Consider the following 16,462-nt stretch of genomic DNA (forward strand, 5'->3'; position numbering starts at 1 on the left):
ATTATTATTATTATTATTAATAATAATTAACTCAGTGTTACTGGCAGCACCATCACATGCAGTCACTGTGTCTGGCATAATTTTGCTGATGAGTGAGGGTAGTTTTTGAGTTTGGTTATCATGTAAACTATTTGGAAAGTGAGGGGAGGGATGGGTTATGTGCACAAATGGGCTGGATCATGCTTAGGGTTACTGGTATGCTTCAGCATCAGGTTACAGCACCATGACCCCGCAAGCCAGAGTTCCTCTTACTGGAGGAACAGTTGATGCATCATTTTCATGCACACAATTGATTTCATCGAATGGGCATGGCTCATCTGACCGTCCCTTAAGGACCATTATTCTTCTTCCATCAATGATACTCTGTGAGATGGGTGTGTCCCCTCTATGGCTCCGAAAGGCATTCTAATAAAAAGATAAATTTCCTCCTTGCGATCTTGGGCTTTGGGTGTTCCTTACTCTGGGAAGGGATTTAAAGCTGTCTGCCAGACCCGTGGGCTGTTAAAACAAGACAGTGCCACAATGCTGAGCTCAGGCCTGCAAATTCCCCCCCTCTTCCTCCTCCTCCTCCTCCTGTTGCTCACAGCGATGGAGCTCGGCTGCTCTTTTACAGAGGAGGACAAGAAGTTACTCGTGGACCTGCACAATCAGTATCGTGCTAAGGTTTCCCCTCCAGCTGCAGATATGCTGAAAATGGTAAGTGAGCCGTGGGCAGCCCTGGACTTTGCTGTAATGTGGGGATTCAGAGACTTTCTGTCTTCTTGCTCAGAATATTTCTCTGGAAAGAGTGACTTTGTTTGTTTGTTTGTTTAATAAAATGATTGTTTAGAGTTTCCCTTTCTTTTGTGCGTCTGCATCTAACTAAGTGACTGAGACAAGTAAGTGCAAAGCTTTTCAGTTCTAACTGAAATGAGCACCTAGACTGATTTTCTCTGTAGATCTCCATGGTGTACTTTTACATGCCAAATATTTGTTATAAGCACTGTGATCTATTTGTAAGGTGTTCTGTTAACTTCAGAAGCCTGTTTCCTTAAATGAGTTTGAGCTTTGTAGATACCCTAGCACTAAGCATTTCACTGCAGCTTTTCCAATGGAAGGATCACCTGCATTTTATCAGCTTCCTGTGATGAATTAGTGTAAGTTAAAGAAGGCAGCTTGGACCCAGCCACCACAATTCTGTGCCTGGTTATGATATCAAGCAGCTTTGTCGTTTTGGGGCAAGTTCCTTTTCCTTTGTTCCCTCCCACCCTTATTGTTTGTACTGAGAGCGCACAGCTACTTGGATCACAGTTCTACCAGAGCATCATTTGGACTTCTATACATACTGAAAGAAAAAAGAAAATAAAAAAAAGATCAGGCTGCACATTTGTAACTCATTAGTTTCAGGGGACACAAAACAGACCTCTTCCCTTTTGGTTGTGCTCCTGTTGCAGGAAACTCGGCACTCAGACATCACTCTGGCATGGCTGATTACAAATGATTCTCCTTCCTCCAGCCCAGCTGATGGTAGCACCATTACTAGTGAGACCCTGTGTGTTAACATGGTCATCTAGTTTCAACAGGAATCTATTGGATAGTGCCTGTGCCATCATTGTTGACAAGATCCGCAATACCTACTTCTACCCATCTCCACCCCCCACCCCCCGCAAAAAGGTTTCATTTTAAATTTATTTCTTCATTGCTGGGCTTATTGCTTCAGCTTCTCCTCCTGTGATGGTGATTCAGGTTTGTTTAGGTTCAGGAAATGGGTGGGAGAACTCACTGCTTACCTGCTTTGCAGTGAAAGCCGAAGGACCGCCACCTGCACGATGTTTTGATGGAGAATGCAATTTATTGGCGGTAGGCTGGCTTGGCTGGGATGTCGAGGGCCTGCTGATTGGACATTTTAAATCTGAGTCCTGCCTCTTTGAACTGGAGGCAGAGGGAGGAACAAGAAATCAGGCTGTACTGAGGGAAGGCTGGGCAAGCACAAGTGAGGTGAGAGAAAAGGGGGTTTCCCTGTCTTTTGGGGGGCAGGAGAAGTGAGTAAATGAATTGATTGGGGGGTTTGCCAGTGGGAAATGTGGAATTATTTTTTTTGGGGGGGGAATGATCCGGATAATTAATGTTTGGGGCTAGAATTGCACCTCTGCCTTGTACCTTTTGTGATCTTCAGTAAGTAACTCATCTGCATGTAACCCAGACCTCTTAAAAGTCAAAGTAGATGGAATATGGGAGGTCTGTCAACTGATTTCCCGAATATTGACTCTTTTTGAGATTTATAAAGCAACTGTGGGGAGGAAATCAGAGCCGCAGTGTGATTGGGAGGCAGGTTAAACTTTGCTCCTATGCCTGTAACTAAATCTAAACTGTCGTCCTGCCACTGGTATTAGCCATGGGTGGGGAAGGGTATATAGGCAAGCCCTTCCCTGGTGCCTGCATTTAAGTGTTGACCCATTGGGATCTCCCACATCACATCTAGGATGGCTCCGGCAGTGGCTGGCCAAATGTGTCTGTGATGTTTTCAGAGAGGACGTGGGGGAAAGAGCACATAACTGTATGCTGCCTCTGAACTTAGCTATCCCATTTAGCTAGCATAGCTGGTAGGTGATGCTTCCATGGCTGGAGCAGGTAGGAGAAGCTTTGGAGGAACCTGGGTGATAAGAATGGCTTAGCAAGGTAAGCGGGGGATGACTTTGAAAAGCATCTCTTCTTGGCAGCAACGGCTGCCCCCATTATGATACAGTTTTGTGTACAGATGACAAACCCTTTTTTCAAATATAAAAATTAACCCAAAATTAGACTCACATTCAATGTGAGTGATAAGTGATGGGATGACAAATGATCACCAGCCTTACTTGGGTTTATCACTTTTCTCAGCTTCTCTGTGATGAGATTAATCATACAACGGAAAGCAGGTCCTTAGATTTGTGTTAGCTAAGCAAGATATGCAACGATCATGTTTATTTTATTTACGGCATTTGTACCCTGCCATTTAGCCAAAAAAAAGTTCTCAGAGCTGCTTACGAAAATCAGTACTAAGACAGAGCCTGCCCTCGGGCTCACAATCTCTAGAAAGGCATGACACACAAGGAAAAAGGATTGAGGGGGAGGAGGGAGCACACACACTTAAACATACAGCCAACAAAAATACCTTCAAGAATAAACTGACGCTTAGTTACTTTGTTATTGTTGCTTAGTGGACCATATTTGCTTGGGGCAGATTCACACACAGGCTAAAATTTTACTACACGTTTCCCCCCACATGGTGACTCATAGCTGAATATATGAACTGTCTCCTGTCATTGCAAAATACTGGAAGCCATGGCAGACGTCACCTGATGCTACAAACATACATGGGTGGGTGCCTTCTTTTAAGCACAAGTGTATAGGTACAATATGAGTTAGAAGTTCAATAAATACTGAACTAGTCGGAAAAACAAATTTTAGCTAAATGCTGTTGAATTGTGAAATATGCTGGCTTTATTCAGCATAAAAACCACTTTTAAAAAGACATTTCAAGTGCATTGTACGTCTTGGGCATTTCTAGGCTGATACAGATGGATTTAATTTTATTTCACTTTTATACCTCAGCTGTGCCTGTATTAATCTTTTCATGGTTCTTGTACATATGCATATCTTTCTGAAATACTGCAATTGTTTTCTTTAAAAATACTGAATTTTCTGAATTGTACAAGCATAGCCATACACATCCTGATACGTTTGATACTTTAAGGAGGCTGGAGCTTGAGATAAGATCATGTAGTTGCCTGTTGCAGGATGCTAATAATACTTTATTTTAAAAGTAATTAAAATATTCTACATCACTTTTGGGTGGCTTTAGAAGAAAAGAAAATACAATTCAAAGCAATAACAGAATTAAGCCAAACTTTAAAAACCAACATTAAAATAATGTCAAAACCCAGCCAGAATAAAAATGTTTTTACCCTCATTCCAAAACAAAACTCACCAGGGCTGGGGGCAGGTCTAACCTCCCCAGGTCTAACCTCCCTCCATAATCAGGGTGCTGCCACCAACAAGGCCCTGTCCTATGTTTTCACCAACCTTCTGGTGGTGGGCTTAGCTTTTCCCCAAAAAAGCCAGCAGATGAGCTCCACCAGGTGTCTGTGGTGAGTGACTGTAGGGGTGCAACCGAAACACAAAAAGAACAGCTCTGATTGAAGAGGATAACTAGTAAGAGTCTAAAACTTTTTAGAGGTTTTCTAACCTAGTGCTCTTCCAAGTGTTAATGGACTACAACTCCCATCATCCCCAACCACTGGCCATGCTGTCTGGGGCTGATGGAAGTTGGAATCATGCAACATCAGGAGGGTCTGAGGTTACCCATCCCTGCTGTAAGAATTCTGCCAAGAACCATTCATAGCCCTTTAATTAGATATGTCCTCCTGCAGTTGGTGTGTGGGTATGTGGTTCTCTCAGTAAGTGGTGCACAAACAGCAATGGAGCATGGAATGTGGTGAGCTTTTTCCTTAAGTGATTTCCTGTAGCAGGTCATGGATTTATTTTTAATGATAGCCCACTTTCCCTCTGTTCTTGAGCTCAGATCAGCTAACAACAAGACATTTAAAATAATACCCTGTCAATAAACCAGACCCATAATCAGACAGCAATATATAATCAATCTCGGCGGAACGATAGCTAGAAAAACATCTGTCTTCTCCTAAAAAACCACATTTAGCCAGCTGGTGGAATGCATATAAAGATGGGACTGGACAGATCTCAGCAAAGACATTTCAATGCATTGGTGCCATGACTGAAAAGACCCTGCTTCTTGTACCCACCCACCCCATCTCAGTTGTGGCTTCTGATGTCAACCAGAAAACACTGGAGGGAACATGCAGAGAAAGGCAGCTCTGCAGTACCTAGGCCTTGTCAGCTATTTAAACCTTAAGGTAAGAAGTAGTAACTTTATAACTGGAAGCAGCTGCAGATCAACAACTACCAGAACAATATGCTCCATCTGGCCTTCAGCAGGACGTTGTGAAAATGTGAAGAACTACTCGTCTGGACGGACCCTTTGGCTTTTTAGTGGAACAAAACGTGCTGATGTGTATATATTTTGTTTCACTTCTGGCCTGAAGAGTGGGAAAGACCTGCTGATGTTGTGAGGCTGCCTCCAAGCTGAAGGCTTTTGAGATTATCAGGTGTGTCTCAGGAGTCTCGTGTTTGATTATACTTGCAATACAGATAGGAATGGTCTGATGGCTGCTAGCCCAAAAAATGAACTGATCGGGATCTGCTCAGGTGACATGGCAACCGTGGGGCTTAAATAATTTCAGTTATGTCAGCCCCTATGCTATACTTCCTAGATGTATCCTGTGTGGTAGTACTAGTACTAGTACTAAGTACTAGTACTACTTCTGGAAATGCTCCTTCTCTCTATTCAAAATGTGGATGCTAAAAGTTACCTCCATCTGCTTCAGGCTTCTCACTATGCTTTCCACCCCCCTTTAACATCAGAACTTGCGGTCAGTTTCTTCTGTTCCCAACCCCTCCCCCCTTCTCTGAAGTCACACTTTTCAATTTTGTTTGGATCAGCAGAACTGGTTGCCTTGGAAATTTTTATATATACATTAAGCTATGTCTGCCAAACTATATTCTAATGGAACAAGAAAACCAGCTGTTGGATCCTTATATATGGAGTCTGGCTCTGGTTCACGAAAAAGGGAATAATAAACTCAAGCTGGACCTGCCATTTCAGCCCCTCCCAAAAATTATGCAGAGGGCTGCCCCAGAGGGGGAGGAATTAGTGTCCCAGGAACTGACCTTCTGTTCTTCCAACCTTTCAAAGCTATTTTGATCAAGAAAAATGAGAATGATTGCATCACAGAACTAATAGTTTTAATGGTAACACCTTCTCCCCAGAAAACTATAAGCTAGACCAGTGGTTCCCAAATAGCGAAGTACTGTGGGCCCCTTGTTTTTCAAAAGCCAAGCAATGGACTCCCTACTTTTGAAAATGTTTTTGTTATGTGAATGGTGCCACGGACCCCCAATTGGGAACCACTGAGCTAGGCTATTCCCAAATCTGACAGCCTTGTTTGCAAATGACCAATTGGTGTTGCCTTCAGCATTCTGGGCTGGGCTGATATTTTAGCAGTAGCAGTAGGACCTTTCATTCCTTATCGAAATTTTATTTTTTCAGCACCACAGGTGGCGGCAGCAGACCTTCCCTCTTGACCCAGACGCCATGATTGTTAGCATAGAGTCCAGTAAATTGAAGGAATTGGGCTTGGAGACAACCTTGGTAGTTTGGAAGACACTTCTCAAAATGTGTGGCCAGCCTCCCAAATCCCCAACTTCCTCTGCCAGCACAGATCAAAATCCAAGGGTGAAGTCCAGCTGACTTAACTGCCTCCTGCAAGTGTGCCACAGCTTTCTCCAGGATCAAAAGGGGAGGGGCGTCATAATATTTTGTAAGTGAAGGGATATGTTGTACTATAGGGACGCAGGTGGCGCTGTGGGTTAAACCACAGAGCTTAGGACATGCCGATCAGAAGGTTGGTGGTTCGAATCCCCACGATGGGGTGAGCTCTCGTTGCTTGGTCCCTGTTCCTGCCAACCTAGCAGTTCGAAAGCACAACAAAGTGCAAGTAGATAAATAGGTACCGCTCCGGCGGGAAGGTAAGCGCCGGTTCTGTGCGCTGCTCTGGTTCACCAGAAGCGGCTTAGTCATGCTGGCCACATGACCCGGAAGCTGTACGCCGGCTCCCTCAGCCAATAAAGCGAGATGAGCACCGCAACCCCAGAGTTGGTCATGACTGGATCGAATGGTCAGGGGTCCCTTTACCTTTACCTTTTATGTTGTACTATGGGAGGGGAGTGCTTTCAGGTCCAGGCAGTTGTAATAGCCAGTTGAAGAACTGCATGTTCCGTAATACTCTGTGCTACTGTATTATAGCAGGCAGGAAGTGAGGACATGGCAGGCATCTGTGGTGGTCTTGGAAAGGCTCATAGGTGCTAGGTGCTGCTATCAGCACTGCATTCTGGATAACCTGCATTGTGGATGCAGCAGCCAAAACAGGAACATAAGGTAGGCATAGGCAAACTTCGGCCCTCCAGATGTTTGGGACTACAATTCCTACCATCCCTAGCTAACAGGACCAGTGGTCAGGGATGATGGGAATTGTAGTCCCAAACATCTGGAGGGCCAGAATTTGCCCATGCCTGACATAAGGCAGTTGGGGTGGTGACTGTGGGCCCAATTAAGGAAGTTGTTTTCTTCAAACCATGCCCACATATGACTATTATATATGACATCAGGTCTCGTTTGAAGTCAAATCAATCCAGGTTTGCACTTTCAGAAACAACCTGTGAACTGAAATGCAGCTAGCCTTTGAAATTTTCACCTATCTGAATTTTGCTATTCAGTTCACCAACCAAACAGTATTTTAAAAATAAAAATGCATATATTAGGGGAAAGTGTGTGTAAAAATGAATATATTGATGAAAATAGCACACAAGAATGCATGAGCTTAGGAAAAAATGCTTGCAAAAATATGCACATTAGTAAAAAAAAATGCATATAAAAATGTGTATAATAGGAGAAATCCGCACCAAGATGCTGATGATTTTTTATTTTAAAAATCCTCAATTGCTGCAGAATGGGGAGAAATGGTTTTAAGACTGGGAAAATGGGAAACGGAGAGAACCACAATTGAGAGCGCCTTCCATCTTTGTAGCAGAATGAGGTGGGAATGAAGTGGCAAGTTCCAAAGCAGTCTTTGACAACCTGGTGCCCTTCAGATATTTTTGACTCTATCTCCCAACAGCTACAGCCAGCATGGTTCGGGTGGCCAAGCTTGATGAAAGCGCTAGTTCAGAACAACTGGAAGGCACCAGGCTGATGAAGATGGTTCTGAGAATGGGTTATGTCACTCCAGACTAAAGGTCAAAGAACCACTTTTTACAACAGATCTTTGAATAACCAACTCCATGCAGATAAAAAACTAGCACATAAAGGAACTTGAACTTATACCCTGACAGGCTACCTTTTTATTGGCAAGACGTTTTTGTTTTTTTTAAACTTCCACATGTTGATGCATTCAAAAATGGTACTTTCCATGAAGTGCTGTAGGTTTGGGACAGGGGAGTCCATTCTAGCAGCTCAGATTTACCGTTCTGCTGTATTTATATGCTAAGTCTCCATGTATTCCTATGGGAGTTTGAAAATTCACATCTGCAATGCAGGACTGTGAAGATTCCTATTCTGCTTCTATATGTGCTCCTTGGCATCCTCAAAAGTCATGCAACAAAAACCTCCCCACAGAGGTGTGTCTGGCATCTTCATTACACATGTTTTGGCAAATGCTGAAAACACACCCCTTTATCCTGGCTTATGACCCTTGAGATGCATATTTTTAGGACCCACCTTGTTTCTGTGCTTGTCAGCTGTTTCAAGCTGTTTTCAATTATTGTAACCTACCCTGGGACATTTGGGTGAAGGCTGGGCAATAAATTATAACAATAAAATAACAACAATAATTATCAATAAAAAGACTAGCTACCCTCAAAGCGACCTTCAAGAGAAGTTTCCTGACCTGCTGCTGGATCCCACTTGGGCTGAATAAAGTTCCAGCTGTTTATTTAAAAACCACAGGAGACTCCTTCTCTTAAATGCTTTGATTTACTCAGACCTTCCTCCTTAAAACTCCACCAAATATTACAATAAAATAACTATGGGGAACTTAAATCTCGCTTTGACATCCACCAAATGAAATATTAACATAGAGAACATTAAAACGTTGTTGTTGGTGGTGGCATCCATCTGTCTCAAGAGACAATGGAATGCACTTCCGGGGGTGAAGTCAAAACACTGAAAAATCATAGCAGCACTGGAGTGACCGCCTGAGGGTGTGTGGAGGTCCAAAGGGAAAGCAGAGCAATACGTTTGGCACCAGCTTGGCTGCAGGAATTGCCAGAAGGAGGCATACAAGGCACCATCCAATCGTCTTAGAGAACCTGCTCCAGATTTGTGCAAGGGTTTACACCAGGGGTCAGCAACCTTTTTCAGCCGTGGGCCGGTCCACCACCCCTCAGACCATGTGGTGGGCCGGATTATATTTTGGGGGAAAAATGAACAAATTCCTATGCCCCACAAATACCCCAGAGATGCATTTTAAATAAAAAGACACATTCTACTCATGTAAAAACACGCTGATTCCCGGACAATCTGCAGGCCAGATTGAGAAGGCAATTGAGCTGGATCCAGCCCCCGGGCCTTAGATTGCCTACCCCTGGTTTACACCTTAGTCTTTTCTTCTCTCGGAGATATCCTGCAAAGCAGCAGAGGTTTAGGATCAGAGTTTTCCTTCTCCAAAATTCACATTGAGGTTTCTGTAATGCACTCTATCTGGAGCTTCCCTTATACTTGATCCTGAAGCTGCAAGGTAGTACAGGGCAGGGCGGTGTGACCTTTTCTGCATATATCACCTCTGCTCAGAGATCTGCACCGCTTGCCCATTTGCCAAATGGTCAGAATATTGTGCACAGTTCTAGCTGTTGCCCCTCCGAAAAGGATATTGTAGGACAGGGAAAGGTATAGATGAGGGCAGCCAAAGTGATCCAGCAGCTGGATCAGCTCTCTAGCAAGGAAAGGTTACAATTTTTGGCACAATTTAGTTCAGAGAAAAGTGGGGACAATTTAGAGGTGTATGAATTCATGCAAAGCTGTTGTCTGCATGTCCTGTTTGTGGACTTTTTAGAACAATCTGGTTGGTCATTTTGGGTCACAGGATGCTGGACTAGGTAGGCCCTTGGCCTGACTCAGCAGGGCTTTCCCCCCCTACCTTCCTCCACATGGTCATAGTCATACAATTCCATTGTGCATTGTTCTAGCTCTGTGCTGAGATTCCCACCCTTCAGTCTGCATTGTTTTGTAGAACTCCCCAATCCTGCCTGTCACATTGGAAAGCCGAGAGGAAACTCAGTGTGTTGAGTTCAACAAAACCTGCGGCCAGAACAGGGTGGGAAATTCACCATAGGGATGCTGGATTCCATGTCAAGAATAGCTTCACGCTTGGAAGCGAAGTGGAACCAGGACCATTCCTCCTCTGCCTCCACCAAAGCAAATCTCTCTCTCCTCCTGACCAAATAGATGACACACCATTCCTTGCGGCAAAGGGCTCGATCCAAGATGTCTTAGAGGGGTGGGCCTCAGAATTTGTTAGTCAAGGCTGTCTCTTGCTTTTGCTTGACTGTTTTGGATGGCAGCGCAGCAGCACTGGCAGCTCCTTTGAAGAAGAAGAAAACATTGCCTCAGTTTTGTACTGTAACCTTCCCTAACCGCACTCTCTTGTACGTAAACTCTCTCTGCTCTTCCTGCTTAGCAACTGCTGCTGCTAAAGTAGCCTGTGGAGCTCAGCTGGATAAGAAGGGACTGTCTATCACAGCACTAGAGGGATCTGCTGGCAAGCAGCTGTTGGTCTCTGTTAAGTAACAAGCTTTCCAGATGTTTGCATTGGCTCTGGCCAAGCACAGCTGTTAAACTGGGCATGACTTTATCCTCACAGCAGGGAGGAGTTCTGCATATTTACTGTACCTTCCTCTTAGCAGGGTTGAGAGGGAGAGAGGGGGGCTTTGTACCTCAGCTCTGCTACTGGCCTCCGAAGCCATCCTGCACCTTACGCCAAATGAGGTGGTAGGCTGTGAGAGTCCTGGATGGCGGCCCTCTCCCTGACGTGCTAGATTACGACATCTGGGAAGCATTTTTTCACGCTCCTCCACATAAAATCCTCATGGAGGATTTCAGAAACAACTGCCCTGTGAGGAAGAGCAGCAAACAATCTGCTCAGGGAGTGGGAAGTGGTGGAGTCAGCTGCCCACTGCACCAGGTCTACCTCTAGTGACAGGAGTGATAAGAAGCTGGCAGGCTCCATCTGGTCACCCAGAAGGCCAAAGCCTCACCCTATGAAGTCAGCAAATTCTGGCTGACCAGGAAGGTTGAGTCACAGACTCTGGGGTCTGACAGGCCTGCCTTTTGAACTCCGAGAAGGCCTTTTTCTTCCTAGCTGGCTGTTATAAGATCTTTTGTAACATTAAGAATGTTGTGCCTTGGTTTGCTTGTTTTTCCTCTTCCCTCCTCATCCCCTTTTCCTTTTGTGTCATGAAGGCAGAAACGGTGTCATTTTTGTTGACATAAACCACTCTGGGAACATTTCTGGATGAAGAACAGGCTATAAATGCAGTTAATAAATAATAAGTTAATTTTTAAAAATGATTTTTTTGTAGTAAGCTAGCTCATCAGAGTGAGGACAGCACTAATTCTGTTTTGCTGGTATAGTAGTTTATTGCAAACCAAGAGTTGGAGCCTTAAAAAAATGTAATCTCCAACTTGCAGTCTAGAGTGGCTGCCCCATAATTTTAGCTCTTCATCCTGCATAATGTTTAAAGCTCCCTGGCTTAAAAATGTTTTGCCACATCTAAAAGAGTCAACTGAACACCAATGTTTTGCTACTTTAAATTTATTTATTTATATAAATGAATATACAGTAATCTTTACGGTTGAGAAGCATCTTGTGCTGTCTGTGGTTCAACCATTTCGGCAGTAAAGCAGGTTAAGCGATGCTGCAATATTTTCACTATGGATATTGCAGACAGATCTGCCTTGGACTGGTATTTGCAAAGGCACCTGAAGAGGTCCAGTGTTCTCCAAATAGCCAGAAATGATTGTGATTGTGCCTTACAGATGCCTTGAACCACCCAGAGGTCTCTAAACAAGTGTGCTGCTGCTGGAGACACTAGCTAATTAGGAAGGGTACATGTGAAAACCATTTATAACTGAAGCTGGAAAAGCTACCTTGAGGACTGACTCCCATTTTTCCTTCTGATGACAACAGCTCCCTCGCCTTGGGCTGAGCTCCAGGCCTTCCTATTGCTAGGCTGGCCATGCACGCTGACCAAATTCCAGTGGGAAGCACTCCTGCAGTTGGCCCGTATGAGAAGCCGTTCTGTGTGATGGTGATGTCCTGCTTTGTCCTAATTTCAGAGCTGGGATCCAGAGCTGGAAGCCTTTGCCAAGGACTACGCAACAAAATGCATCTGGGAACACAATGCGGAGCGCGGACGGCGAGGCGAGAACCTCTTTGCCATGTCTGGCGACCTGGATGTGAAGATGGCGGTAGATGAGTGGTACAACGAGTATGCCTTTTATAATATGACAACATTAACCTGCCAAGAAGGGCAGATGTGTGGTCACTATACACAGGTATCTGATTATATCAGTGGTTTTCAACCAGTGTGCCATAACACCCCGGAGTGCCTTGAATGATGGTCAGGGGTGCCGTGGGCAACACAGAGGGCCTCTGTCCCTCTTCCCTTCCTTCCCTTCCTCCTCTGATGCCCTCTCAGGTCTCTGCCTCCCAAAAGCTTGCACAGCTGTTTGTTGCAGCAGCCCTGGCTACAAGCTCCCTAGATGAATGGTGCCTCTGGGGCTGGCCAGGGGGTGCTGGTTGCCAGGAGCTGAGGCAGCCTTGGAGTAAGCAAGCAAGCAGGCAAGGGAGCCCAGCCCTTGCTGTTGGGAATGGACAGACAAGTCCCAGGTCCCTGTGGGGCAGTGTGTTTTTCTTTTTCCTTTCCTTCTTTTTGTATTTTATTTTATTTTGAATAATGAATGGAATAGATGTAATATTTAATAAAATTAATGAAGATGGGGGTGGGGGGAGACCAGTCCCAGGCCCCTATCGGGCAGTGTGTCTTCCTTCCTTCCTTCCTTCCTTCCTTCCTTCCTTCCTTCCTTCCTTCCTCCCTTCCTCCCTCCCTTCCTCCCTCCCTCCCTCCCTCTTTCTTTCTTTCTTTCTTTCTTTCTTTTGAGGCATCAGGCATAAGCCTGCATTTTATTAATGTTTGATCAGGACTTGTATATTAGAGAGAGCCTAAAAGATTTTCAAATGTTTCAATGCCAGGCAGAGAAAACCTTGGCCATTCTCCTAAGACAAGGGGCCCCCTTTTTGATTGATAGCAGAAAACAATTCTCAAAGTCATAAAAGCTGAAATTACAGACTAAAAGCAGGACATTGACCCTACATGTTACAGAAGATAACAAAGGCAGAGATAAATATAATTAGGAATGGGCAAATAGTAAAATGATACCATGGGCCTCTCTTAAAACCTTGAGCTGTATTTTCTAAGGCCAGAGGTAAATGGGAGAAAAAACATCTAGCTGACAGAGAAAGAGAGGCTTTTTTGGGAAGTCTTTTTAAAGCATCTAGCTGGGAAGTCTTTTTAAAAGCTGTTTCTTCCTTAAACAGATAATGGGAAAAGCAGCTTGCTGAAGGGGGGGAGGCTTCTTCTGAAACTGTTTTAAACTGAGTCCTTTTCTTTCTTTCTCTCTCTACTTTAAAAAGGCCTTATTCCTTTTAAGAGGCTATCTGTGTTGTGTATTAAATATGTTGGCTTAAATGTAATTATGCAAAGGATTTAACAAATGCTAGAAGAGTTGTATTTATCTTGAAATTAAGTCAGCCACCAGTCCAGCCTCTTGCCAGACAAGAAGACGCCATCAAATGCTGTCCTGATATATTAGCTGCCAGACATTTGTTTAGAAACCTTCAAATGAAGGATATCTTTCAATGTTGATGTGAAACTCAAGATCCTTGACATATGTTTAAGATAAAAATTTAAGATTAACCATTTGTTTTAGAAGGCAATAGGGCAGGGAGGGCAAGAGGTGAGCTGGTAATTAAGATTCCTTGTTGAGACACATGTAAGATATATTACTACTTATTTGTCATTTATAGATGTAACAATATATAGCTGTTTGTGTTCCTTATAAGGACAGGAGGATGTGGGTGTATCTTTTAGGATTGGATATAGCAATCAGCCAATAGGAAATCCAACCAGGCTGATTGGACAGAGGCAGCCCAAGGAGGAGCAAAGGGGGCTGGATTAAGGGAATATAAGTGCTGGCCATAATGGCAGGAGGCCAGGCCAGAGCTTGGTAACCATATACCACTGTGCCTCTCATTTATTTGTCTGACAAATAAATAATTATTTTAAATTCTCTATTGCTGCGTTGAATATTTCATTCCAGCTAAGCGTTAACCACAAGCAGGGTGCTACATTTTATGGTGCCCTGTGACTCGGATAAGTGGTCTGCTGGAACGCAGCCCCTTCGCTCTACTGAGCAGGGTACAAGAGAGAGGATCTCTAAACTGCTTACCCAAGCGCGCACTGGTAAATTTTTCCAGGGGGAACGCAGAAGTCTCGTCTGTCTGATACCCTGCTCACTGGCGGCGACGGACCGGGGGGAAACGGAACCAACCAGGGGTAAGTGCACTAAGGGGTTTTGGCCCTCCAATTAATTGGGAGGAAGAGAAGTCTTGATCAAACTTCTGCGTCTCAGTAAGTGGGAACTGAGTACGCTAGGTGGTTGGGTATATCAGATGGTGGTCTGGTGGGGGAAAAGGGGAAGTTGGGAGGTAGTGTGTGGTGAAGTATCCAGCGCATTGTATGTGTGAGAAAGTACAGAGCAATCTGTAGCTGACCTGAGTGTGGAGTGGGTAGTACTTCGGTTCCCAGTGAGGCGACTCCATCTGGGCAAGAAACCCCACGAAGCGTGTGTGTGAGTGACTGAGTGGATACTTCACAGGGCCATACAATGGGAGTTGGGGGTTCAAAAGGGGAAAATACACCTCTTGAATGTATGTTAAATAATTTTAAGAAAGCCTTCTCAGGGGCGTATGGAGTCAAAATGACGCCAGAGCGCTTGAGAACGTTATGTGAATTAGAGTGGCCGAAGCAAAATACTGAATGGCCATCTCAAGGAACCTTTGATATAAATTTAGTAAGCAAACTTTGGTCTAACATTGCCAAAGAAATTGGAGGGTGCCCAGAACAATTTTCATATATAGATTCCTGGCTGAGCACATTAAATAAAAATCCTCCATGGATAAGGGAATGCAAAGTCCAACGATGCAAATTATTGGCTGTAAAAGCCGAAGCCAGGAAAGGAATCTTGCCAAATAAACTCAAACCCATTTTTGAGGGACCAGAGGAAGAGCTGCTTCCACCTCCACCCTATGCTCCACATCGAAGGGAGCCTAATCCAAACACTCCACCAGTTGTAACCCCAAGGCAAGAAAGTGGAATGAATAATGGGGCTGGAGTCACAGAACTTGATTCCTTGATAGATTATGATAAATATCTTCAGGAGGCATTGGAGGCCTATAATAAAGCCCAAGCAGAAGTGGTTATTCCATCTGTGAGTCCCAGTAGAACTCCATCTACAGTCTCTTTTAGTGAAACAACTGATTGCCTACCCCAAACTCCTGTACATCCAAGTCCTAGAGAATTATTACAGAAGTTACAGGGAGACCTTAATCGGTCAGCAAGCAATACAGCCAGGCGTATAAAGCTGCTAAAAGAACGCCTTGGGACAAATACCATCCCCTATGATTTGAGGCCCCTAGAGCAAAGCGAAGAGAAAGATCACGTAGTAGCCCCTCTCAGAAGAGTATTTGATGCACTTGAGGAGCCTGTGCTGGTTAACGGGCTACCTGGACCAAGGCCACCTCGAACGTCGACTCTGCAATATATTCCATTCACAACTACGGATCTGATGAATTGGAAAACACACACCCCATCTTTTGCAGAAAAACCTCAGGCTATGATGGACTTGGTGACTTCAATAATAAATACTCATAGTCCTACTTGGACAGATTGCCGCCAGCTCCTGAATACTCTGTTCACCACTGAGGAAAGGAGAGACATAATTGAAAAGGCACAGATATATTTGCGTGAGCAGGCCAGAGTGGGAAATATTTTTAATATTGACCGTCATCTCCAAGACAACTTTCCCTTGGAAGATCCTAATTGGGATCCAAACAATGTAATTCACCTGGCCAGACTTACCACCTACCGCCAGACGCTTGTGCAAGGTATCCGCAGGGCATGCCAGAAGCCCACTAATATGTCTAAAGTCTCAGAAGTAGAACAGAAACCAAATGAGAGTCCAGGAGACTTTTTAGAGAGGCTGCAAGAAGCCTATCGTATATGGACTCCTTTTGACCCTGAAGCCCCTGAAAACAGCAGAATGATTACTGCTACATTTGTGGCCCAGTGCGCTTCTGACATTCGTAAGAAAATTCAGAAATCAGAAGGATGGGAAGGGATGCTGATGAGCCAAATTATGGCCATTGCACGCCGAGTTTATCGGAATAGGGATGAGGCTGAGAAACAAGAGAAGAAGAAGTGGCAGAAGGAAAAGATGGTAATGCTAGCCACAGCAGTAAAGCAAGACTACCGCCCCTTAAATGGAGGAAGAGGGCGGGGAAGGAATCCACCACTGGGAAGGAATCAATGTGCAAATTGCAAGAAGGAGGGTCATTGGAAGCGGGAGTGTCCTGAACCCCTGAGGTTGGAAGAAGTACGCCCAGGCCCAGGCCCAGGCCCAGGCTCCGGCCCAAGAAACCAGGGACGGGGACGGGGAATGATTCGAGATGGAAGATATCAGAGACCTGGGCAA

The 16,462-nt window shown here is 44.5% G+C and overlaps 1 protein-coding gene across 3 annotated transcripts in view; it reads left to right on the forward strand.

The window, feature by feature from the left end:
• Positions 1-274: 274 nt before the first annotated feature.
• Positions 275-16,462, forward strand: part of PI16 (peptidase inhibitor 16) — a 29,185-nt gene continuing 12,997 nt past the window's right edge. The window contains exons 1-2 of one of the 3 annotated variants that reach the window (XM_083509398.1): positions 275-696; positions 11,987-12,205. In XM_083509398.1, the coding sequence (XP_083365524.1) occupies positions 523-696; positions 11,987-12,205 (393 nt within the window). In that variant the 5' untranslated portion in view covers positions 275-522. Of the gene's footprint in view, positions 697-1,461; positions 1,654-10,161; positions 10,297-11,986; positions 12,206-16,462 lie in introns of those variants that run through there. The other 2 variants (XM_083509397.1, XM_083509399.1) reach the window with 2 other exon arrangements.

Source organism: Podarcis liolepis (genome assembly GCF_965112155.1).
Source record: "Podarcis liolepis genome assembly, chromosome: 6".
Taxonomy (NCBI): domain Eukaryota; kingdom Metazoa; phylum Chordata; class Lepidosauria; order Squamata; family Lacertidae; genus Podarcis; species Podarcis liolepis.